The sequence below is a fragment of the Corapipo altera genome, unplaced genomic scaffold (assembly GCF_003945725.1).
Source record: "Corapipo altera isolate COAL_440 unplaced genomic scaffold, ASM394572v1 49, whole genome shotgun sequence".
Lineage (NCBI taxonomy): Eukaryota > Metazoa > Chordata > Aves > Passeriformes > Pipridae > Corapipo > Corapipo altera.
The window spans coordinates 9,478,774-9,505,064 of NW_020884879.1; the positions used below are offsets into that span (position 1 = coordinate 9,478,774).

At 38.4% G+C, this 26,291-nt stretch overlaps 2 protein-coding genes across 5 annotated transcripts; one reads left to right on the forward strand and one right to left on the reverse strand.

Annotated features, from left to right (window-relative positions):
* Positions 1–777: 777 nt before the first annotated feature.
* LYPLA1 (lysophospholipase 1) lies at positions 778–13,866 on the reverse strand. 3 transcript variants are annotated; one of them, XM_027638664.1, is made up of 9 exons: positions 13,733–13,866; positions 13,307–13,338; positions 10,197–10,262; positions 8,829–8,876; positions 7,937–8,007; positions 7,308–7,381; positions 6,473–6,574; positions 5,693–5,872; positions 778–4,202 (listed from the first exon to the last, which is right to left on the reverse strand). In XM_027638664.1, the coding sequence occupies exons 1-9, from the start codon at positions 13,799–13,801 to the stop codon at positions 4,149–4,151; spliced, it is 696 nt and encodes a 231-aa protein (XP_027494465.1). In that variant the 5' UTR covers positions 13,802–13,866; the 3' UTR covers positions 778–4,148. The 3 variants fall into 3 exon arrangements, with proteins under 3 accessions (XP_027494465.1, XP_027494466.1, XP_027494467.1); XM_027638665.1 differs by having other exon boundaries at positions 5,693–5,869; positions 13,733–13,855; XM_027638666.1 differs by lacking the exon at positions 13,733–13,866 and adding an exon at positions 13,554–13,615.
* A 2,921-nt stretch (positions 13,867–16,787) lies between these two features.
* On the forward strand, positions 16,788–25,744 carry MRPL15 (mitochondrial ribosomal protein L15). 2 transcript variants are annotated; one of them, XM_027638657.1, is made up of 6 exons: positions 16,788–16,947; positions 17,776–17,933; positions 19,742–19,907; positions 20,396–20,519; positions 22,061–22,441; positions 23,877–25,744. In XM_027638657.1, the coding sequence occupies exons 1-5, from the start codon at positions 16,849–16,851 to the stop codon at positions 22,396–22,398; spliced, it is 885 nt and encodes a 294-aa protein (XP_027494458.1). In that variant the 5' UTR covers positions 16,788–16,848; the 3' UTR covers positions 22,399–22,441; positions 23,877–25,744. The 2 variants fall into 2 exon arrangements, with proteins under 2 accessions (XP_027494458.1, XP_027494457.1); XM_027638656.1 differs by lacking the exon at positions 23,877–25,744 and having other exon boundaries at positions 16,789–16,947; positions 22,061–22,638.
* Positions 25,745–26,291: the final 547 nt, after the last annotated feature.

A 26,291-nucleotide genomic window follows, 5' to 3' on the forward strand; every position in this document is an offset into this window, starting at 1 on the left:
CTGCCTTTACCACATGTACACCCCATTCCCTCGCTTCCCAGATAACCTCAAATTTTCTCTAGAGTGCCCTGCACTATGTATATCACTGATCACCCTCGAATATTAAATAGAGCATGTAACTCCTGACCTCAAAACTGTTTCTTTAACAAATCTGTTAAGTAGTATGCATGCCAAACCTAATATAACTTCAAAGCCTCCCTGACACCACAAAACTCCCAGAGAAAGGTGTAGCAATACAGAGTGAAAAGATTTTGGCTCTTTAGTGTTCTATGTAGCAGAACATATCTTGGTGAGTGATTTTCCCTTCAGTAACTACAAATCATCATTCTTCTGTATTATATTATCATGCAATGTATTTGCAAGAAGCCTCTAGAGTTCCTCCGTCACAGCACATGAAAGCTCAACTTCTTTAAGGTAAGTATGGAAAAAGTCTTTAGTACTTGCCTAAACGCCAACGGAAATTTATTTTACAATGATAAAAAATGGGAAATTTTTACATTTTCCCTACTACAGAAATAATTTCCAAGTTAAGATTTCTTATCGTAAATGAGTAAAATAAATTACATCTTAGATGTTTATATTAAATATAAATGGTTTATATTTCATAGCACAAAGAGTAAACGTTCAGCATTTCTTTATAAAATTTCAGATACACAGGTCTTGTACATATGGCTTTATCAACATCTTACACAGTTTGTTCTCAGTCCTATCCATCATCCCAAATAGCACCTCCACATAAAAGATGCATACAAATTATTTCAATGAAGTGCAGTATACTCCATTAGAGAGAACATCTTTTAATTAACAGTTCTAATACCAGTTACAGTGTACAGTACTTTTAGCAATCTACTGTGTTGTAATTACACAAAACAGTAGGAAGAGACCAAATCATAGAGCCCTCACCACAGTACAGACCCCAGTACAGGTTTACCTCAAGAATGGCTGGAAGATTTGGCTTATAATATATAACTCAACATGTTTATTAAAAAGTGGGCAACACATTCCAACAAGAAGTCAGACTTATCATTGCACAAAACCGCAGTCAAATTTAAGTACCATTTTGAAATTAACATTAGCAAGTTAGATGCCCATTGAAACAAACTGATCTGCAAGCAAGGTATTTTTGTATCACTGTTTTCACACCTTTGACAGACATAATTTCCTTTGGTGGAAAGTCTAAGATTACAAAAAATAAACTTCATTACCGGACAGTTTTGAATTGTAGGACATTCGCTGATAGGACATTCATATTTAGAACACTGACAGCCCAAGTTCTCCATTTTAATAGAATACTATGAAAACTCCCCCACCAGACTGAGCTATCATTCAATCTCATGTATATGCATTATGACAACAATCCCAACATCAAATCACTTAAGGTAATGATGAAGTTCAGCTATAAGATCATACTCAAAGTTTTCAAACCAGCCAGGAAGTTACAAAAGACAGGAGTTCAAGATACACACTGCTTCAGGGACAAGATACAGACTTGAAATTTCCTCTAGCTTCTGGGCTGTTTAACAACCCCCAACTACGACATAAACATACACTCCTGAAAAAGAAAATGAGGAGAATTCTTCCTAGAACACAGAAATTCAGAGCAAGTCAAAACATATTTACTGATATTTACTTTGGTAACACAGCTCTTTGTAGATAAATCAAGCAGCAAAACAGCAGTATGAAAAAGAATCTCGTTATGATAGCTGAGTATTTGAACAAAGTTAACACATAAAAAGCATTTATAGAAAAACATCTGAAAGGATCACAATGATGACAGTTGAAGCTGACTTGGATTAGAATGCATAAGTATTAGAAACTGAGTACAAGCTGTAAACACAGTTCATCAAACTGCAGAAAGTGTTATGAGGCTAATACAGAATTAAGTTAGGACTGATCTCATTTTAACATCTTAGAAATACTTTTTTAAACTCATTCTTGCAGAAGGAGGAATATATGAAATAAGGACACAGTCAATTAGAACTTAAGACAGCTGAACAGCATATCAACAAATCTACAAACAGAACATGAAAGTAATGAAGTAAAAATTATAAGCTCATCCAAGAACTTTGGAAACACGCCAATATTCAGGGAAATATGTAGACAACAGGGGAATGAAGATAAATCTAAAAACTAGGAGAAATAACATAGTTTGCTTACCAAGACTGCAATTCAGCAAGACTGCAAAATTACCTAATGCAATTTGGGAATGACTCCAAGCTAGAACATACTGTTTTCTCAAGAGAACTTTGGCACAACTACAGTAAGAATATTGTGGTTTCTGCTGTGAACTAAATTAACTGAAAGACAAATTGGCAGATCTATAGAAGAGAGTGACTGAGAGAAACGACTAATTAAACTTCAAAGTTAATAAACATGCCCTCTTAACTACACAGATGGAGTATCTAAAACTGTTTCATTACCATTTAGGAAGAAAACTCCTTTTTAATTTTACATATCAAGTGTTATTTCATAATCCATAGCAACTGGATTAGAAGAGAAAAACAGCTTCCTAAAAATGAAGTATAATTCCCCACTTATGTATTTGCACTGGCAGATGCCTCAGACATAAATCCATATACACTCTAAGAGGACCCCTTGATTAAGCTGGGAGAAGAAAATGTACCTTAAACACAGGTATGAAGCACAGTGCTGACATGAGAGATGCATCCAAAATAGGAATATTCTTTGACTGAAAACATAGTATAGAGTATTGTTATGCAGCATATTACGTAGTAAAAAGTGCAGTGCATTATGTTAAGCATTCCTAGTGTAGTGACAGCCTCTGAGCTCCACAGAAGAGCAGTTGCCAGAAGTAAATTGTGGCTCTTAACTGCAAAAAGCTATTGTGTGCATCAATTCCTGTAACCCACTGCATTCTGCTATTTTAAGCTTCTGAAAGAAGAAACATTTTGTATCTTGCAGATTTAATTTTTTTTCCATGGTATATCTTCATATTCCTAGGCTATGCTGATCTGGGGAAATGCAGACTGATATATTTGAAAATAAAATGCTTTGTTCCTTTTCAGAAAAAAAAAATACAAAAAAAACCCCAAGTCTCAACATGCACTAAGAGAAAGTATTATATGGTATCAATTTAAAGTTTAGGTAAGTTATATCCAAATTGCACTAATATTTCTATTAAAAAGTAATTCAAATAAGTGAATGTGTGTGTTGCAGATGAGATTTCAACAATACACAAAACTATACAGCTACGCTATTTTCAGTTAGTTACTTCAAACAGACAGAGGGAAAAAAAATCAAAACTGTATGCTGTAACTGCTCATGTGAAATACACAAAAAAATGAAAGCTACAATGGCTGAAGCATATTCAGTACAAAAACGAGACTTCTTTAATCAAACTCAGATTGATCCTATGCACTTCTGCAGAATTCAGTTCCAAGTCAACATTTGCAACAAGTTTAAAAAAAACAAAGACAGACAATAAGCGACAAAGGACAGCCTAACAAGGAATGAGTCCCTTTAGAATTTCCACAGTATCTATCTATATGAACAATTTAAAATGGAGGTGTTTTAAATATAAGAAATACCGTAGCTGACTTCTAGCCATTACAGATCAACCCTTCTTATCTGTTAAAAAATTAACATATAATCTTTAAAGCTTTATTCTCGGTAGCATTTATTCTACCCATGCCCACTACGTTACATGTTGTGTACTTTCTGTACACTGGGTTCCACGTTGTGTACTTTACACATTCATTACTTACATGCTGCTATATGTTTTCAGTGAGTATTAAGAACAAACCATGTCTCAAGTACAACTAAACTGGTCACGTCTATGTGGTTCACTTAAATTTAGTTTTTAATTACCTGTACAAATAGTTTAAAATTCTGCAATCAAAGAAAAAAAAAAATCAGACATCTTAAAATGGTATGTTTAGGGTTACATTCTGTCATCGTTACCGAGTCCCCTCATTTATATAGTTCCCACCAGTGGGTGATGAATACTAAAAAGATTATCATTTCTTGTACATTTGTATTATTTAATCCTCATCCTAAGTATAAATTTGCAACACAGTAGTAACACTGCAGGTATAGAAATAATGCTTCCTATCAGGCATATGAAAAGATTAACACTCTACAACAGTTGATGCTGGTGTATTTATATAGAAGGCTTCTCACAGATCAATTCAGTCTATGGGAGGTAGATGTTTGTCTATGAACTGTTTTACATCCATCATCTCCTGTTCAAAGATAAAAGTATGAAAGTATGTATTAGTTGAAGTTCAGTATTACTATATATTCAGCTACGCTTAAATCTTTTTTCAACATTTCAGTTATAATGAGCAGCTGGGCTATAAATATTGAGTAATTAGTTACTTGATAAAATCATACCACTTTGCACACAAGTCAAGGCTGATAAGTCTCTTCAGAAGAGGCTAAAATACAAGAGAAAGAGCAAAGGCTACTTTTTTTCTCTGTGACACTGAGCAGGCAAGTTATATATTAAACATCAGGTGATCTGAACAGAACCAGGCTGACCATGGATAGGATCTGAATGTAGCTAAAGCCATAGCTTTGTGTATATTTTAAACTTTTTTCAGTTAGCAACAGTGTGAAAAGGCAGCAGCTCCTCCTCCTAACCATTCGGTTTCATCTTCATGCTGTTTCCTTCCTTAAGGAAATGCAATGCAGCAAACTAGACCAGGACACTAAGCCATGTTATTTTTTCTTTTTTAGTTAAGTCATTGTTGTAATAAAGAACACATTTAAATATATTTGTGTAACAACTCAGTGATATTACTGTCTAGATGCAATATTACTGTGTAAATGTCCCAAAGAGGTTGTCCAAAGGTACAGTTCCCTCAAGATACAACAATCCAAATTGAAAAAGTTACGGATTCAGACAAACGCAGATCTGTTCCTCGCCTCCTCTTCTGTTTCTTGCTCCTATCACTTAGTTTGTTTAAGTTCTGATGCTTCAATTCACTACAGCTGCAATAACTGAAATCAGCAGCTTTTGCCATTTTAACAAGTTCAAAATGGTTCAAGGAAGTTTCTGATCAGCTCTAGAGCCAGTGCAAGGAGGAAGAGAGGGTCACAAGGTCATGAGCAGAGGGAACCAGTCCACTGGTAGCAGCAAGTTATTACATCAGCTCAGCTGCCTGCTGAGCCAGAATCATAAATATAGGTTCTGAGGCTGCCTCTTCCATAATGTCAGTCCTCCCTCCCTATTCCTTCTGTGTTTCCATCCATAGAACTATCAGGGTTCTTCTCTCCAGAATACTATGCTGAGAATCTGTCTTCCAATTCAGGTTGGGTTTTCAGGGTTTTTGTTTGGTTGGTTTCTGGGAGGGTCTTTTGGTTTGGTGTTTTTTTTTTTTTTTTTTTAGTTAGTAAGCAAACAACAAAAATTTGGGGGGAAAAAAAGTATTTTATGGACCAAGTAGCCTAGTCCCCAAAATACAGCCTTATGAGAAAGTTCTCACTAGTCATATAAACTTTTGCTTTGTATGCTTTTTTTTAGCCCAGCATTCAGTTACTCACCAAAATAAGTCAGCAGCATGAAGCACTTGTTATTGGGGAAAAAAAAAAAAATGAAGACAAACACAAAACCAACCAACCAAAAACTAACTCCGCCCTCCTCTCCCCCCATCCCGCTAAAACCAGTATTTGTTTTGAGGGAAAAGAATTAACCATACCCAGCCAAAACATTGTATATTAAGAAAAGTACCTCAAGAGATGAGCTATGCATCATGCCAGAGTAAGTCTTGAAGGTTACATTGGCTGGATTTATCATACTCTTTAGCTTCTCAACAGTGAGGGAACCGAACATTACAGGAACCAGTGGGTCACAGTCCCCGTGGCACTGAAGAACAGGAATGTCCTTGTTGACACCACTGATAGGGCCCTGCTAGGAGCAGAATTAGACAAGAGAAGAAGGAGACACTAAGTGGAGATAAGGCTTCTAACACCTTTGAAATAAGATAACCCCATGGTACTATACCCTGTGGCATGACAAGTTGAATTCTGAGAGGGGGAAAAATACAATGTATAGTCTGCAAGTTCCTTATGAAGTAAGCTCTGTATCTGACAGTACACTCAGCTCAAAGACCTGCAAACAACATTTTGTCAAAAAACTTCAGAACAGAAGAACATGACTTCTGGCCAAGTAAAAACCCTGAAACTTCATTCAACTATCCAGTCTCTAATGATAGTGCCTTGCAGATGGAACAAATGGCAGATAGGAAATTAATCTTCACGGAAAATTTGTTATATTCTTTAAACTTTCTAGGAATGTCATTTTAAGCATAGATAGCTACTCAGCATTTATTCATTCTTCCTACTGAGCAAAATCTGAAACTCCAGGGTACTACTTTAAGAACTTTGAAGTTACCAAACAACTGTCAATATCTGGTAATAACGATGGCCCCTAACTCCTGCAGGAGGTACAATTTTGAGATATACTCACTCCCCAAAGGTGCAAATTATCTTAGGAAAGAAATATAAATACCTGAGGAAAAGAGGCCCGTAGAGGAAGCCAACAGCTGAGGGCTACAACACCTGCTAATTTTTGATGTGTTGTAAGAGCTGTATACAACGATAAAGCACCTCCCTAACATAAAGAGACATAAGTATTAGAATAGTCACAGTAATCTCCCTCTTAATGCTTGTTTCAAGATCTCTGATTTCTTTTAAAGGGCAATTTCTATTTCAATCTATCCTTCTTTAGAACCAACACTAAAAACAGTGTTTATGTACTTGTGTTTTGCTTTTTCTCCTCCCCTCCAAGACCATGTTATGAATTCAGAAGTAAACTAGAAAATTTACTGTAACTAACAGCTCTGAAAAAAAAATAAAACACTATTACTCACAACAATATTATCATTAATTTAATATTTCAATTTATTTGCATGCAGACTGGGGAGTTGATGTATGGACCAATTAATCTACTCAGCTACCTACCATAAGTATAAAGGGAAGATTTGCCAAATAAATCCAGACCACCAAATATCTACCAAATTAAATTTAAACTAAAATTAAATTTAAACTAAAAATACAGCAAGATTTTCAAGTAAAACTATATATGTTATCTGCATAAAGGTTTTAAATAGGCTATTAATTTTAGTATGTTTTTACACATGCATATTCATTCTCCAGTAAATAGTAATCATTTGCATAAAACTAAAATACTTTATTTGTTAAAGCAAAGGAAAATTGACATCTTAAAATTTTAGAGGCATCTAACATCAGGCCTTTTCAATTCAATTGTCTAGATTTCCCACTTTAAGAAAGCTAGGTAACTTCCCTAGGAAAAAAATACACAGTTCTTTCCAACCATATGTTACCTGAGAAAAGCCTCCTAGAATAATTCGATTAGAAGGAATTCCATTTTTTACTTCTTGATCTATCAGTGCTTTAACTGCAACATAAATAAAGGCCAGTAGTTAAAAGTCACTCCATTCTCAAGAAAGACACCTTCCTCCTGGCATCAACAGAAAGCTAGTGAAAGGACAATCTAGTCTGCTATATGTTAAAAAGTACCAAAATATCTAGAGCACAGTAAGAAATTTTAGTGCCACAAAGAGGAAAAGCACACGACTAAGTCTTCCAAAAGCCCCACTGCTGGGAAGATGGTGTCCTCTTCTAAGTAAAAGCAATGCAAGTGGATGCTCATACAGCTCCAAGCTGTCACACTACTCAAAAGCTCTTAAAAAAAAAAATACACTGGTTCCCATGTACATTTCATATTTGAGAGTATGAAGTGTTTATATTGGTGATTACTCTACTTATTAATAAAGTTAAAAAAACCAACCAAACAATGCATTTAGCCAGACGTTGGTCAGTGATAATACAGTATATACATACTGTTTTCCCTAAAAGTGTCACCTTTGGAGAACCTGTTTTGGACAGATAATTCATTTTTAAGAATACACGGAAGTACTTTTAAGACACAAAAAAATAATCCTAAGCATACCATTCTCCGCTGCCTGCTTGATCCCAGCTTCATCCTCCTGTGAATCTGGAGAGAGTCCAGTGATATCAAACCTTACAAAAACATCAACAAGAGCATTATTCATTAGAGCATCCATTCAACTTCCTTAATACACAAATAATAAAATTTGGATGTTTTCCAGATAAAAACTTTAGCTGACATTGTTTAGTACCATAGATTACAAGAAACATATTTACATTCGTAAATGTGGCTTAAGAGGCTAGATCTAGTCAATAAAGCTTTTCTGAGTTTTGATATCTTCTGCAATTTACTGTTAGTAAAGTTTTGATATTTGCTCCAAAAATATTAGCAGAGATTTCAATTTATCAGTTCTATGTACAAATTAAAATATGGTTTGAAGAAATACAGGAAAATCAAACACAAGTTACTTGAGAAAAAAAAAACCAAAATCAAAACTCAACAAAACTGCAGACTGGTTTAGGACCTTTGAAATCTACCACATTCTTCTTGTTCTCTATTCAGAATGGATGTTATAAAGAACAGTTTCTACATATCATACTGACCCACCAAATATTACTCACTAGTAGCAACAATATTTCTACTGCAAGTTTCTACTACTACTGACTAGGAATTCACACACAATGCACACTGTACCTGTAAAACAAAATGGGGTTTCTATTTTAAGATACATAGATTAGTCCTGAGGAATAACCATTACCAGAGATACACAAGCATAATTAGTGTACTCATGAGAGCCCTTTTATAAGAACAGAACTAAAGCAAAAAGCTTTTTATACTTGCATGTGATTAAAACCAGACATTCAGGTCGTTCATGATTTTAAATTAAGAAAAATGAGCTCAAACCTCTGGATATATTTTGATTAGAATCATCTGCAATTGTACAAATACTTACCATGATGGCATAGACATGTTCATGTTCAAAGAAACTGGCATGACTGGCCTAGAAATGAGAATGAACACCACTGACATAAGATAGATACTGAAATTCAACAATGCACATGTAGTTATGTCATGAAATTACATGACATAACTGTCATGTAATTATGTCTTACTTTTAAACCGTAATTATCATGAGCTGCTTTGCAGCATCTCTTGAAGGAAACTCTCTTGAAACCTGCCAGCTCAAACATATTTAATATTCAGGGTTGAATTACCACTCTCTATGGAGAGCAATCAAAACATTAATGGGCTGCTTTAAATGTGTGTGTGTGCAACTGCATATATATCATATACATATTTTAACATATACATGCTTAGGCAGGGCCTGCCTTCACTGCAGGTCTCCTTCCCACCCCATGCTGCTGTATGTCATCTTTTCAGGTATATCAAGACAACTTCAATGGACCATGCCACGGATCAAACCTGGCTTTAATTTTAATCTATGGAAACTGAGGACCATAAGTTCCACAGGGAAAGACTGAAAGAAGACAAAGGGCAAGCAAAAGAACCAGCAAATCTTGCTAAGTTCCTTTTGAACGGCTCAGGAAAGCGCAGCCATGTGGTAAAACAAATAAATCAACCACAGCCCAGTAATCAGTAATACAGCAAAAAATTTCTTACTTCTCTCTCTATTGTCCACGCTCCACATATCCCAATACAATCTGAACTTTATGTTAAAATAAATTAACATTATACATAATTAGTTTTTCTACCATTAAGTAAAACACTAGATAGATCTTATTGCTTTATTTATTGACTCCCGACTCTGTTCAGAAGTATTTAGCTTCTCAAATTGCACAAAAACAGGTCAAATTGCATTATTTCCTGAAAGTATGAATATCCTGTGAATCTTTAAATTTCCCTGTACCATACAGCAAGTTTCAATACACCACATACACACCCAAGTTCAAGCACACGTACCTCATACAAATTAAATGTAACAGTAAGTAAAATACAAACAAAAATTATTCCTTGATAAAACTGTTTTTTAACAAATTATTGTTGGATGGGGGGGGAAAGCAACAAACAAATCAATCTAATGAAAACAATACATAAAACCTTCCAAATATGTTTTCAGTCTTAACTAGTAAGAAAAACAAAATACAAATAAAAATGCAGTTTTGCCCTAAAGTAAATCACACAGCAGTTCCTAAAACCAAGAAAATACTTAATATCATCAGCATAATTTGAGAGTGCATTTTTATATAAAAAACCCCGAAATGCAGAGACATCCAAATCCCATTTGACTTCATCATCTGTGCAAGTGTCTTAATATCCAACTCTGCAGAATAAGGTAAAACAAGAAAAGTTACAAACTTACGCATGTGGGCAAATGTATTTCACATGAGGGCTTTTGATACCTGCAAGTGCTTCTGACCATCCATGCCTGTTAACAAAAAGTATATTAAATTGCATTTATGTTTTGGTTTAGCTCTTATTTCTATACTGGTGCATCAGCACAGTCCAAGTATGAAATATGCAGAATTAGCTCACTATAAACACATTTCTAGAAAATTTTTACATCAACCACAGTATACTATGAATGCAGTACTAAACTTAGAAGGTTTGTTGAGCATCTGAATGCTTGTAGCATATAAACAGCCAGGAAGACTTTATCTAATTTGACTACCACACTTGTGACACAGCTGCAGAAATACCACTCTGGCTCTAGGCAAAGCCTGCTCTGTATCTGTATGGCTTTATCAACTTGTGTGGCACAACAGATGAACACAGGTATCCTGCTTCCAGGCAGCTCAGAGGTTGCTTTGCTGCTACTGCAGAGTTAAGGCAGTTTCTTTCACAGCCAACTCTGCTCTTTCTGAACCACATTTCTTCATGTGGGAGAGCAGCAAACTGACATCCAAACTAACTCCACGTGAAGCCAACTTAATCAATCAGACGTGAACTTCAGCTCAGCTCAAATGCTCTTGGATTCAGGCAGCCCTAAACACCACTCCAGACTGCAGCAGTTTTTTAATCTCAAGCACATGCCATATATGAGTACTCAGAACAACGCATGGTCTGCACAGAAGATGAGTTAACGAGCTTCCACCAATCCAGAACACTGGAAAGCATAATTTAAAGACTCACTCCAGGGCTCATCTGGACATGAACTGACCTTGACCCAAATCGGAACCCATGTAGAACCCACTGCCTGGGTTTGCATTTAGCTTTCCAGAACACTCAGTGGTACTTTTATTTCCTCATTTTATCATTCAGTATTCCTAACTCACCCACTAAATTAGATATGGGAAAATTGATTCTAAGCAGAAAACACCTTTAACAAATTCATCAGTGACGCAGCTGAACTAATCAGACCTATAGCAGACAAGCATGTTTGGTTTAGTTTTAATATCATCCTGAAAAGTTGAAGGCATTTCCAACACACAGACAGCACAGACATTTGAAGCACTGACCGTATGTCTCAGCCTGCTTCCTACCAACACTTTTATATATACTATTAACAAATTGCAGGTAATATGACTTGCATAACATTTGCAGTATCACAGAAGACCAAATAAGAATCTAAAGGAGAAATACAACTGAGAAAAAATAGCTAAGAATTTGGGGGCATTTTTTAGCCAACTACGAAGAATAATTTGACAAATTTGGAAAGCAACACTGTATACCCATTTATGCAAACTCCTTAGAACGATTCTCTGTGTTGTACCTTTTGTTCAGATTTTTCACAAGTATGTACCAATCTTTAAGAGCCATTTATATAGGAGCTAAGAGAGAAAAAGAACACAACCTCTGTTAAACACTTCCCAGCGTAAGAAAACTACAGTTGGTAAACTGAAATGATCAATTTAAAAATTCAGGTGAAGTGCAACAGGTCAGTTTAAACTGGGAGAAGTTATAAAATTGCTAATAAGTTCTCTTCAGACAAGTTTTTTGGGTCACTACTGCAGCTTTTATTTAAAAAAAACCCAGTAGCATGTTAAAGGCAGCTTATCTAATCTGATCTGCAGTGGACTAGAGGAACAAACACAACTAAATCACTGTACTTCCCCAAAAGTGTCATGTCTTGTTAATGCAGACATTTCAGCATACTCAGTGCATTTGCAAGTTTGAGACTGCACTAGCTTTGACACCACAATGGAAACACCACCTTGCCTAAGGAATACAACTTACAATAAAGAGCAAGTCTCTATTTTTTTACCCCTTGCCAAAACCAACATCAACCCAATTTGCAAGCACTCAAATTCCAAAAGCTCAAAAGATTCTGCAATCATTTGCTGAACATTTGGTGCCAAGATGCAGGCAGTACTGCTCCCTCAGCTGCATCCTACCAGCAAAAAGGAAGAGGGATAACACATACAAGGTGTTGTGTCAGCACAACAAAATAGAGCAGAAAATCTCCACTTGTAGAACACTGCCAAGTGCATTGGACTTGACTCTTTTTTTAAAACTTTCAAAATGTCCAGGTTATGCAAGTTTTAATTCTGACAGCTGACTTAGCTGACTTGCTTATTCTTCAGAAAAAATTTACATCTTAAATATGGCAAGTTTCAACCTTGAGGCAACATTCAAGTTCCAGGTAACAAAAACAGAGTTCTTGAAAAAAATATTATGCAATTTTGCCCATAAGAGAGCAAAACAGACAAAGCATTCATGCTACTTATTTTCAGTATCTAAGTGTCAATTTCCTTAAAGTCTTGCACTAAAAAGGTTTAACACACTCCTAACTTGTTAATTCAATGGCTTTAATGAATGCATGCTTATTTCTGGGCACACACAAGCTTCAAATGGAAACATTACACCACAGCTAGAATGCCTCCCAGAAATTCCCTACTACTCTTTCCATTTCTACTCAAACGTGGAAATAACAGGAACAAGGTAAACAGGGTATTGCACATTTTATTTAGGTGTTTTTTTCATACTCTGAAATCCATATTTCATAGAGAGAAATCTGTAGATATTAGATGACTACTTTGGAGTTTGCTTAGATAAATTAAATAGATGTGAATTTTTACGTAAGCACGACATACTGAAGAAGAAACAATGGACTAACAGCGCCTATTGGCAAACCAGCAATTCACAAGTCCAGAATAAAAAACTTTAAATTTAGACAAGCACAGGAATAACCAGGAACCCACTCTCAGAAAAATGAAAGATCAGAACCCCTCAGACTTCTTTTTCTACCAAGTTTGACTCGAGAACAAAAGAGGGATCATATTCAGGCCAAATTAAGTAAATGAGTGAAAAGAGAGAAGAAAAAGCTTTTGAGGACTTGCTGGGAAATTTTAAATAAAGAGCTGTCACCATTATTGCAGGACACACGAAGTTTCATCTGTTGTTGGCTGCTGCATTCAATGAAGGGCAAAACAAGAAGCTTAAGTAACTTTTAACTGTTCATGTCTTCAAAACATGCAGATTATATTTGAAACTATAGTAACTACTGAGAAGGTAACAGATCAGAATACACACCCGGTATCTCCCAATCCATGAAGAAAAATGACCTGAGGGAAACAAAAGCAGAAATAACCAAACGTAGCGGTTTAAGATCACTAACCACCCAAACGCACCTCACCCTCGAGCCACAGACGCCCACACAAGGTCAGAGACAGTTCGGAGCTCGGCACCACTTTCTCAGAAGAAAAAACTCCGCTCCGCTCCCTTCCCCTCCCCGGCCCCGCGCCGCCATCTGCGGCCGCCCCTCCGGGGCACCGCTGACCTTCCCGGTGCCGAGCCCAGCCCGCGTCCGGCAGGGAAGTACCGGGAGAGCCCCGCCAGCTCGCCCGGGCCGCCATACCCCGCGGGCCCGGCCCGCCTCGCCCCCCGCCCGGGGCCGCGCAGAACAAAGCGGGGCGGGGGCGGCCCCTCCCGCCGCTCCCGCCCCCCGCCCGCACTCACGGCGGCCGTGGCCTTCCTGGCGGCCGGGACGATGGCGGGCAGCGGCGCCGACATGTTGTTGCCGCACATACACCGGGCTGCGAGGCGGCCGCGGGACACGGGCCAGCAGCGGGGAGGCGGCGCGGGAGGGCGGCGGAGGCGCGGTGGGAGGAGCGCGGGAGGGCGGTTTGGTGCTGGGTTATAACGCCCGGAGGGGTGGGGTGGGGGGGAGGTGAGAGAGGGAAATTACGGTGTTCTTATGTAGGTAAAATGTAAAAGAGAAGTCGTGGGAAGGCAGGAAAACCAGTAAAAATGCAGCGAGCAGCACTGTTAGACGGGACTCATTTCTCCTCGTCGGATCAGATGCCTTCGCCACCAAACTAAATCTCTTGTCTTACAGCCAAGGAGTCACTGATTCTTCCTCATCTTGAAATGTATTAGGCTATTCAGGCACTCTGATTGAAGTTACTGGATCGTTCCAGTCCATTCCAAGTACTTAGACCAACTCTGAATATGTATGGCAAACACATTTCTATCAAAACGAAATGCTTTGTTCTTTGTCTTCTGTTCCATATATCTTTGTCAGATAAAGTCTGACTTTGCCAGAAAGTCAATCTACTCATTGTATTTGCCGGGTGATGTCTGGCTGACATGAATGCTTTTTTGGCAGCTCCAACAGCAGCTGAATGCACACTGTGGTTCTTTCACATCCTTCCCAGTGGCGTGTTCCATACTAGACAGGGATAATTTTTCACAAAGCTTTTGCTCAGCGTTACCATCACGGCTGCATAAAACATATTGGTGAAGTCTTTGTGCCAACTGTGTAACATTAAACATGCGTCCTCTTTCGCTGTGATTGTTAGGCTGTTTTGATACACAGTATTGATGCCAGGGCATCCTTGTTTTTGCTAAAAGTGGATTATTTTCACAGGTAACTTTTTATGGTTTGATTTCTCTGCGTTCATGTGTGCTCTTGCTTGATGTACTGTACCCAATTCAAGTCTGTTAAGAAAATACAGTTTATGCATAAAAAATTCTAGAGGAGCTTCACATTATGTCAGGTGCTTATTAAGTATGCTGAACCTGATTCCTCCTGTAGATCATCCTTTTGGGACAAAATGATGAACATGATAATGATGAACAAAATTTTGCTTTCCCTGTCTACTCTGCTATTTACCATGTAAATGTCACTTCCATAAGGTGAGCTACTGCTGAACCTCCAGCCTAAGTCAATAGTCTGCTCACAAATAGAACAAGCTTTTAACATTTTAGTCAGTATAGCTGGAATGATCTTACTTGAATTCCTGGTTGCTTGTAGTATGGCTCAGGGCCACTGGAGAAATGTGAGCTGTCCATGGGTTGGACACAAGCAAGTCATTCACGCTTATCAGGATTGCCTGTGCAGGCATGGAGCAGTGTGCTGATTACAGGCAAGTGTTTGAGAAACTGACCGTCTGGAAGCCTGAAGGAATTGCTGAAAACATCTGAATTGTGAACCTTTCAAAGAGTGCGAAGTTGTCTGTCTCTTTAAAATGAGATATCTATCACAGGAATGATACTTTTCTACTTTGTTTCAAGTTTCTGTTTAAAGCAGTGAGAGCTTTACAAGGCAAAGCATGCTCTAAATTACCTATTTTCCCCTATCCTAAAGGCTAAAATGAGCTTAGATAAGATGGTTGTCCAGACCAGTATCTTGTTTACTACTACGTTGTAATTTTTCTTAATTTTTTTAAAAGGGGTAAGAAGCTATACAGATTTCATACTAAAACTCACAGCATGCTGCAACGTGATTTCCATTTTTACACCCGTTTACTCTCAGGACTGGCAGAGCTTCTGCATGATCTCTTCTCCAATCTGAAGCAGACATTCAACATGGAAGAAGGTATCAGTCAAAGAGAAGTTTTGGGATGGGAAGCACGATATTACACTGAGGAATATCATCTGACTTTCACAACAGGAAGTGGCCTTTCTGCTCTGTAACTCCTCAGCAGCAGCTTCTACAATTCAGTTCTTCACTCCAGTAAGCCTGCACCCTGCACACCCTTCCCTTCAGACCAATATACTAATGAAAACTGCTGTGTGGCTTTCCAGTAGGTCTGCTTTTAAATTTAAAATATAGAAATAATACATGGGATCAAGTACTGCAGCAGTACTAGGAAAGTCTCTGTCTTGGTCAGCTAGTCTTGGCTGGAGTAGAGTTAATTTTCTTCGCAGTGGCTGGTATGGGCTATGTTTTGGATTTGTACTGAACACAGGGTTGATAATATAGAGATGTTTTTGTTACTACTGACCAGTGTTCACATAGAGCCAAGGCCTTTTCTGATTTTTGTACTGCCACACTGGTGAGGAGGCTGGGGGTGCACTGGGGGTTGGGAGGAGATGCAGCCAGGACAGCTGCCCCCAACTGACCAAAGGGATATTCCAGACCATATGACATCATGATCAGTATATAAACCTTAAGGGAAGAAGGAGGAAGGGAGATGTTCAGAGTGATGCTGTTTGTCATCCCAAGTAACCATTACGTGTGATGGGTCCCTGCTGTCCTGGAGATGGCTGAACACCTGCCTGCCCATGGGAAGCAGTGCATCAATTCCTTGTTTTGCTTTGCTTGTGTGCACGGCTTTTGCTTGGCCTATTAAACTGCCTTTATTTCAGCTCACGAGTTTTCTGGCTTTTACCCTTCTGATTCTCTCCCTGATCCCACTCGTGAAGGAGTGAATCAGCAGCTGCGTGAAGCTTGGTGTTTGGCTGGGATTAAACCTCGACAGTTTCTAATCGTAGTAGATATTGCCAGTGAGTATCTGCCTTAACGCTGCATTGACACAGAGCACACGGCACCTTGAGCTGAGCCACGTTCAGTGCACCCTCAGCCAGTCGGGTTCCGATGCAGCCTGATGGTTTTAAAGGCTCGGCTTTGAAACACTTGGCTGAGGTCTGTGTGAGTAGCAGAACAGTAGGTGCTGTAGAACGACACGCAGCTGGAAGTCCCAGCTCACACATCAGTAAAACACTGAGCCCCGCCCCGGCGCCGGCGGCGCGACGCTGCTGGGAAGGCGCGGGCGGTGCGGTTTACGGCCGTGCCGTAAAGCGGCTCGGCCGGGCGCGCTAGCAGCTGGCGCCCTTGAAAGGGAGCGGCCATGAGCGGGAATGGCGGCAACAGGGCCCTGGAGCTGCTGCGCTCGCTGCCCAGGGTCAGCCTGGCCAACCTGAGGCCCAACCCCGGCTCCAGAAAGCGGGTGAGTGCCTGCAGCTTGCCCCGGGGCACGCCCGATCCCGGTGTGGTTTGCCTCCGGGAATGTCAGAAGGACAGATGGAGCAAAGTGGAAAGGCAAAGGAGTGGGTGGCGCTGCTGTGTGTGCTAACTCTGCCCTAGCCCTTGCATGCCTTGTGTATATCGGCATCCCCACAGAGAACTGGGTGATGAGTGGTGCTGGCTAAGCCTCGGGGCCATCGCTGGGGACGGGTGGAAATAGTAAAAGGTCTTTAACACCACATTGTATGTGGGAGGAGGTAATGCGTTTGGAAGGAGAAGGTTAGAAAGCTTACAAAGAAAAGGAATGTGATGACAGATGACATTCTGGTTACTGTTGCTTTCTCGAAAACAAAACTAAATGTTGGCTTCCCTGTCTCCTTGTAAAATGGTAGAGAAATGAAGAAAGGAAATTAGGAAGAAACTCTTTTGGTTTGAGAGGAATATCAGTAAACAGGGTGATGAGGTTCAAGGGCTGAAACCACAGGAATAGGGAACTGACAGCAGCACTCTCCTGTAAGTACTCAGGACTCCCTGGAGCTGCTAAATAGTACAGAATTCAAGTGCAGTTTTGTGTTAGACTCAAGCCAAAGGAAGCTGGCTTGTCCCCAGACTATATGTGCTGCCTGCCTAGAGCTGTGCTCTCCAAAATCACATTAACTGCTTTGCTATTTTTCCTTTCAGAAAGAATCTATCTCTTCATTTTTTTCAAGAATCAACATTTTGTTCAGTTGTTTGTATCTCTAAAATCTTATATTTTATAGCTCCTTCTCTCTGAAGTAGTTTACCAAATGTATTGCTGATTGTTTTCAAGGAAAGAAGACGTGGCCGTGGAAGATATGGAGGTAGGAAGTGTGGCCGAGGTCACAAAGGACAAAGACAAAGAGGAAATCGCCCCCGATTAGGCTTTGAGGGTGGTCAAACTCCATTTTACTTGGTCATACCAAAATATGGATTTAATGAGGGACATAGGTAAGTTTCTTCACATTTACTTTGAAATTAATCATTGTCTGCTTTTCTTGATCTTTCTCATGAAGCCAGAACCTAATATGCCAAAACAAGCCTAACTCAAAAAGCTGAGCTTTTATATCTGGTCTTGAAGACTTCTGTGCCCATACAATGCTGTCACAGGCAGTAGTAACAAAAACATGCCACATCTATCCCACAGATCAAGAATGAAAAGGCTATTGTGTGTTTGTGAATTGTTCAACTTGCAATTTGATTTCATGCTCCATTTGCTGATATAACTTCATCAAATAACTCTGTATTTTTACATTTCATTCTTTATGCATGCAGTACAACTTGCAAACCTGACCCAGTATTTAAAGGTTTTCTCTGAGTCTTAATAGTTTTGAAGTGTGATTCAAATTCCATTTCCAGCGACTGTCATCTCCTTCTGTCTGCTTGGATTATTATAAGAGTAAACAAGAAGCACTTTGAGTAGCTGGAGACAGAGTGTAGATCCACAGTCCTACAAAGGAAATGCTACAGAATGCAGACATTGAGCTTCTTATGTTAACAGTGGTCACAAGTTCATGAATAACCAACAGCAAAAATTGAAACTGCTGCTATGACAAGGAATTATTAGGGTCTTGCTGGTTTTAACCACATCTGACAGCACGTGGCAACAAAAAACGTACTCCGTAGTTTCAATGCTGTTTGCAAAATTTTGATGTCAGTCTATTGTAGATGTTTCTGTAGGAAACATGGCAACTGCACTCGAGAGATGCTATTGAGGCACACTGATGTTTCTGCCTGTTTACCTTCACCTCGCTTCTCTCTCTGTCTGCAGTGGTGTTGCTTCACTTTTTGAGCTTTCACTCTGTTAGGAACTGTCTGACAGCACAAATTCTGTTGCTTACCTTTCTTAAGGAGCCTGGCAATGACAGAGATGAGCTGCTTCCCAGTTTTTCTGCTGCCATTCACAGATTTCCAATGGCAGCAGTGTCAAACCGATTGTAGGAAAAAGTTCTGAGCTCCAGCATAAATGGTGTGCAGCAGGCACAGTCACCAGCACTGGGAAAACTGTTCTAGGGATTTATTTGTCTGGTAAAGTTGGAACTTCAGAAAACACAAAAGTAGGTTCTGCTGAAGCTGATGGCTGTTGACAGGAGATTCTAGCTCCCTTTGGGGATGTGGGTTAATTGCATATTTTCTCAATGTTTCTCTTCCTTAGTGGGGTTTTTGAGGAAGGTTCCATTCAGTATTCCTGAAATGCTGGGTACAGTGGTAATGGACTAAAAAATCTTGTTGGATATAAGCTATACAGGAGCACATACAGTGTTTGGCTGATAGTCTTTGACTAAATTTGTATGGGAAAAGAGGGGATGTTTGTTTTTTTGACTGTCTATCAGTGAAGCTCCTAAGCTGGATTCACTTTGAAGGTGGTAGTTATTTACAATCTTGTTGGCTTACCAAGAATTGCTGGCACTTTAATTTCTTAGTAATTTTTGCTTCCTTAGACCAGTCAGTAGGCAGAGAGGTATTATCGACTAAAGTGAACTCAGCAACAGCAGAATGATTAATATCATACTGGAGATGGGAGTGTGTGGGCAAACCTGAAGGCAACATGGAGTCTTGGATTGTAACTAGGGCTTGTATTTGCAGTACATTAAAATTTTTACTTGTAGATGGGAGTATTTTAAACATTTACTTGGTAGTTTGAGGAGTAGGTAGAAACCGGAATATCTCAGTTGACTGGTTGCTATTAAAGCTTCTTATCTCTAAATTTCTCATTGTTTTGTTTGGGTTGATTTTTGGTTTTTTTCTTCTCTCCCCAGCCTCAGACGTCAGTATCAACCACTCAGTCTTCAGAGGCTGCAGTACCTGATCGATTTGGGTAGAGTTGACCCCACACAACCAATTGACTTAACACAGCTCGTCAATGCCAGAGGTGTAACAGTGCAACCTCTCAAGAGGGATTACGGTGTCCAGCTGGTGGAGGAGGTAGGCATTATAACACACCGATTTCTTCAGGCTTTCAAGTTTTCCACCCCAGGCTGTCAGATTGTCATTACCATGTTTTGGAATCATCTTTGCTTTTCTGAATTAGTTTGCTGTGGAATTTTTGTGTATAATAAATCCACTAGAGGGCACTGCATGTCAGCAAAAAAAACCCCAGAAAATTTCAATACCTGATATGCTGCAAAAATGAGAGATAAGGAGCACGTAACAAAAGGTTGAACAAGTATTTTACAACAGAAGACTAAAATGTACCAAAAGAAATGTGTGAATATTTTGGAAAGGTAAAGTTGTTTTCATTCAACCCAGGTGACTGGGTGAGTGAGAGCAATTTGGTTCCCATCTTGGTGCAGGAAGCTGACAAATTCTAATATTTTGCAGGATTTAATGTTTCTTAAAACTTTTTAGAGAAGAATACATGTATATCTTAAAATAGTAATTTTGATGTTTCTCTAATGTGTTGAAATTTACAGGGTGCTGATATTTTTTCAGCAAAAGTAAATATTGAAGTGCAGAGGGCATCTGAGTTAGCAATTGCAGCAGTAGAAAAAAATGGAGGTGTGGTGACAACATCATTCTATGACCCAAGGAGTTTGGGTAAGAATTTCTTTTAATTTGTGCCTTTTTTTTTTATTTTGAATGTACAAAGATTAAATGATCCCAACCACAGTTTCAAACAGAGTTCTTAATAGAAAGTAATCAGCTTCTTCTTCTATTCTAAAAGTTGCAAAAACACAGAGTTAACGCAAATATTTGTAGAATCAGAGAATGTTTTGGATTGGGAAGGACCTTAAAGATCATCTAGTCCCAGCTCCCAATAATGAATGGTAATGCATCCTCAATTTTGCTTTTTTAAACCATTCACTTGTTTAATCCTAGCAATGTTAGCAGTTGATTTACCAATCAACCAGCTAAAGAAATCTGAGTAGCTTTGTAAATAGAAGAACTAATAACATTGTTTCTCAGAATTTTTTTCTTCTGTTTCACACGTTTGGTAACACTAAGAAAATTCAGGAAAAAATAGGTTTAAAAGCTGCTGTGGATACTTAGAATTTTTAATTTAAAATGCTTTTCCAGTTAAAGTGAGGAAGTAAGTAAGTTACAGAAGCTCAGAATCATTCCAGTTAAAATGGCTATTGTTTTCAGAACACTTTCACTGAAGAATAAGGCTTTGCTTTGCTTGAGGCTGCATCCTGCCTAACATTCATTCATGCAGTTTTTATTGACAATAATAGAGCTTTCATGTGTGAATAAGGCTGGGAAGAAGAGGAATAGACATTTTTAGTCTGTAGAATATCATCCTGGAGTGATACAAGTTCTTTTTATTTCCAATCCAGAAAATAATCAAAATAATGAGGTTAAAAGGTCCTGAAATATAATTTGCCAAAATCAGTAAAACTTGTGGAGGAGAGGCTAGTTCCACAAGACTAAATAGGTGCATGTACCATTGATACTTTATTTAAAATACTTATAGAAGCATAAATGGCAGCATCCAGATTAGTTATGCTTATCTTTCTAAAGTAGGCATTCTTAATGTGTTAGAAGTAATGACTCATCCAGATTGACACTATAAATATCAATTAAAACAGACTTGTTTATTTGATGAAGTGAAACTTGCAAACCACTATCTCATTCTGAGCAAGAATATTCTTGAGATTTGTTTTTTTGCTTGATACTTTTTAATAAGAGTTTAATAATTTATTTAGTACAAAATAAGGAAGTGTCATTCAATGTTTTTAAGTATGTATTATAAAGATACAAGGACTCCCTGAAACATCATCTCAGCCTTGGCCATATTGATCACCATAACTGGTCAACTCTGGCCTCCAATTGGGAGGCCTGGAGACACACCATCTATAATGCTGCTGATGCCTTTGAGAAAGCAGCAGGATCACCCTTGAGGAGAAAAGGCAACGCAGAAAGAATCGTGCCTTGCAGAATATACCACCTAAGGAGTCTTTCTGCTGTGCCTTTTGCAACCGATTATGTCTATCTTGTATTGGCCTCATTAGCCACCAGTGTGCTTGTAACAAACGTGGATAGAGCCTTCCCAAATCTTCATTCACGAAGCCTAGCCATGAAACGAGATGAGATGAGATAAAGTATAGTAACTAATTTTCTCTCGTGTTTGCCCACAGGAATTTTGTGTAAGCCAGTACTGTTTTTCCTGCGTGGCCAGCCTATTCCAAAGCGAATGCTTCCACCTGAAGACCTAGTACGTTACTACACAGATGCCAGGAACCGGGGTTACCTGGCAGATCCATCTAAGGTTGCGGAAGCCAGGCTTGAGCTTGCCAAGAAATACGGCTACATCTTACCAGACATAACCAAGGATGAACTATTTAAGATGTTAAGCGCGCGCAAGGATCCTAGGCAGATATTTTTTGGTCTTGCTCCAGGATGGATTGTAAACCTGACAGACAAGAAAATTCTAAAACCAACTGATGAGAGTCTCTTGAAATACTATAGCACATGAATTCAGGACTGGAGACAGCTGCAGGTGTTCAGGAAACATCTGGGTATGAAATAATGGATAGAAGTGGTGTGTTGTTTGTTTGTTTTTAAGGCTTCTATTATACTAGACGAAACATAAATTTTTGTTCATGTAATCTTCTGGTGTAGCTCTCAACTTTTTTATTGTCATAATACAGGGTATCGAAAGTCTTAAAATTGAAAACAGTATAGAGCCTGATATAAAGTATGGGTTTGGGCACTTTCTCTTGTGATGCTTTGCCAGTGTTTTTTTCAGACAGAGGGTTTCCATATTGCATTGGTTTCAGAGGATAATTCCAAAGCGTAGTTTGACCTAATAATTAGTTTATATTTCCCCTTTCAATTTAAAATCGGAAATATGACTGTACAGACCTAATATTAGTTTTACAATAGTATTGTGTAAAATTGTAAGTTTTAGAAAATGTATCTTGACTACCTCTAAGAGGCAAACCATCTATTTTTGGTTGGGGAAAAATAAAACCAGCAAGAAATAGCAAAGGTCAAAAGATTTCATTAACCTCTCCCATTCCATAGCTGTGTTTTGGATTTTGCCATTGCCATCAGTAGCACTAGAGCTTGAGAGGTCTTGACTTTTGTCCTATTTCTTCATATGCAACTGAGAAAGACAGGGTGTGCAGTTTGAAGTAACTTTCTATCTACACTTGGGAGGGGGAAAAGATTTCTCTTAAATCAATGGCTTTTATTGTTCAAACAGAATTTAAACTTGTCCAGACAGAATTGTAATGTCATTAATAAAAATGCAGAGGAGAATCCAGAGTCGTTGAATGACAGTGGCTGTAGATTATGAAGGATGGGGATGTGACAGACAAAGTACACAGTTAGGATTCAGCTTCCAGCTTGGTCACAGGTTGCATCTGTGACAGTGGACAAATGAATTTAAATATTGTGAGAAGGTATGAACAGACTGGTTTTTTATGAAAAACAGTGTTTTAATCACACCAGCTTGGTGTGATTGTTTCCAACAAACTTTTGTTTTATCAGTCTCTCCAGAATACTGCATTGTTACTATGCAAGAATATTTTAGGTTTCATACAGAAGCTTAGGATTGGGTGTTTGGGATGATGAGCCAGGCAGTAAAGATGGGTGAGACAGGAGACCGAGTTAGCCTATCAGAACTTGCTCTGATTCCTTGGAAGTTAATGATCTGCTTCACAGCTACATGGTTTAGTGGAAGCTGATTTGGCTTCAAAATAGGGATAATTTGGTTATTAGAATGCAGGAAACAGTCCAGGAGATCAGAACATGAAAAGTCGTCTTGCTTTCCAATTTTCATGTGCCTTTGCAAATGCTACTTAGAGTTTCCTGTAGCTGCCGAACCATCCTATCTCATAGAGGAAGTCCTCTGTGTACCAGAATCTCCTGTTGCTCCTGTATAACACCTGTATTTTCTGGGATGCCTCAGTGGGGGAGGATTTAAAAACAATTTTCTTTTTCTTTCAGAGAATAAAAAGAAGTGGATGAATTTTTGTTGGTGTTTGTCAACCAGCCCAGATTTTTCCTTCACTCAACAACCTGCCTTGTCAATTAATATGAGCATCTGTAATCGCAAAACAAAATAAAGCAAGTCTTCTATTCTCGTTCTGATTAAATAATCTGAAATCAGGAGATTAAGAATAGAGAGTCACTTATTTTTGACAATTTACTCTTCAACTTCTATTGTTCATTGTTAATGTGTGATGGATGCTGTCAGTAATGGTTGTTCTCCCTACTTGTGGTTTAAGTGTAGGTGAAACAGAGCAAAACAACAGCCATATAAAATTGGATTATGAATAGCAGGAATTTGATTTTAGTGGCATTAACATTCATATTTTATAAGGTGCCCAGCACTTTTTTGGCACATCAAGAATAATACTGCGTGCCAAAAAAAGTACAGTTGGTGTTAACTTGAATGTGAAGTAAATAACTTTCTCACTTTAGATGTATCCTGTCCTGCATCCTGATGATTGTTGGTTTGGAACCTTAAATGACAAGCAATACTTTCTTTTTTTTCAGCTTTTTTTTTAAACTTTTTTGTTATTACAATAACTTTACAATAACAATATTACTACTGCCTCCATTTGGGAAGGAGTTGGAGGGGGGGAAGAGTATTTATTGCCTTCCCTTATTTGTGCCATAATGTTTCTGTTTTTATGAATCAATTCACAATTGTATTTTGTGGAGGTGGTGGTACTCAACAGGAAAGCTACTTAACTGGAAGTGAAGAAGGAAGTTAGTCATATTAGTGAAGACCAGAAGACAAAAGTGTTTATGTATCATTGTGTATTTTGGGGAGGAGAAGACTGGGGAAAGGCAAGTTTGTTTCCATTCCTGCTCTTTGTATTAAAATGAACAAATTGCTCTCAGCAATTTTTTTTCTAAGTCAACTTCTTTGATACACACACGCGTGCACGCGCTGGTTTCTCTAGGTCTCTAAATGGTTTTCAGGTGAAAGGGTAACTTGGATAAAATGATAACAGTGAAGGAAAGAATGAAAACAGGAAACAGATGTCTGGTGACGTTGAGGGATTGGATAGCACTTATTCAGTGAACGATGTCTTAGTCACAAGGCAGCTGTATCCTGGCTCTGATACTATAACGCTACAAATACCTTGGAGCCAAAACAGCCACGTTCCACCAGATCCGGTCATTCTACTTTATAAAGGTGATCTTTTATCATCTTATAATTGGAGAGGGCAAAAAAGGGCTTTATGTTCCTTTATTTAAAATATGCAATGCTTGTCTTTTTTTCTCACTTCTATTTACAGTAGCCAGTATTTTATATCAGTTGTTTGGATTTTTATTTACTAGTGAAAAAAGTGACAAGGCTATAGAGGATTTCCTGTTCTTTTTATCTCATCGGGAACACAAGTCTCCTAGCAACCAAATATGGAATTATCAAAAACACAAGTAAGTTATCGACAAGATTTCTAATAAATCCATCATAAACAGCCTCCCGAGGGACTGTCATTTATACGAGGGTCAGGCTCACTGGTGCAAGACTCTTAAAACAACACTGGCATCTGAAGCCATGCTCTTTACTTAGGAATATGAACCATGTTTTCATGTTCATAAGATAAATGATTGCCTTGGATATCCTGTTTTGATAGGATTTTTTCGTATGCAACAGTCTGTTACACAGCAAGAAGCACCCAATCTGCTGTAGCCAGAAAAGCATTATCAGGTAGCTGAGGAAAAGAAACTTATTTGTGTCACTAAATGCTGAAAGCCGCGTTAGTTTTTATCAGCAACATCATACTTTGAAATGGTTCCTTGATGAAACCGATTACCTATGTTCAACTGCAATCAAAATAAAGGCCTCTAAACAAGTACATACCTTGTTTTATACCATGATAATTGGAAATCACCTGTTTCTGAGGAGAGAAAATCTACCACCTGTGGCCAGTCAATGCTATAATTACAGGTGGCTGACTGCAGACTCGAAGTGAATTAAAATATATATATGTGTTTTCCCTTTTGCTCGTATGTACAGTAATGACATGCTGGCTTCATTATGCTTCATACAGAATTTGCATTTAGCAATCAAAAGTTGACTGTACCATCCACGGATTTCCAAAAAGGAATACATTAATAAGTCAGTGGCTCTGCTCCGAATCTTCACTGGCAGTGTGCCAACATTGTTTTGACATAGAAGCATAATTGATGTTGGTGCTCCAGGAAGTCATATAAAGGTGATCAATTATGAAGATAGCTTCCCATTACAATTTTATTATTTTCTATTATTCTATTATTTCTCTTTTCTATTATTTTCTATATTAAAATTTTAAATACTAGTGCAAAACTAATTTTGCACTGTTGAACTCTCACAAGTACTCTAAATAATTTCAAATTGTTGCACAAGTCCCATATTCTAAATAT

What these genes read in the sequence shown, in the direction of transcription:
- LYPLA1 (XM_027638664.1), bottom strand. Translation starts at nt 13,801, where the DNA reads ATGTGCGGCAACAACATGTCGGCGCCGCTGCCCGCCATCGTCCCGGCC. An exon ending in TACGGGCCTCTTTTCCTCAG is followed by an intron (nt 5,873 to 6,472) that starts GTATTTATATTT and finishes TTCTGCTCCTAG; the next exon opens with CAGGGCCCTATCAGTGGTGT. An exon ending in TGCATAGCTCATCTCTTGAG is followed by an intron (nt 4,203 to 5,692) that starts GTACTTTTCTTA and finishes ATCTTTGAACAG; the next exon opens with GAGATGATGGATGTAAAACA.
- MRPL15 (XM_027638657.1), top strand. Translation starts at nt 16,849, where the DNA reads ATGAGCGGGAATGGCGGCAACAGGGCCCTGGAGCTGCTGCGCTCGCTG. An exon ending in GGATTTAATGAGGGACATAG is followed by an intron (nt 17,934 to 19,741) that starts GTAAGTTTCTTC and finishes TTCTCTCCCCAG; the next exon opens with CCTCAGACGTCAGTATCAAC. An exon ending in CTATGACCCAAGGAGTTTGG is followed by an intron (nt 20,520 to 22,060) that starts GTAAGAATTTCT and finishes GTTTGCCCACAG; the next exon opens with GAATTTTGTGTAAGCCAGTA.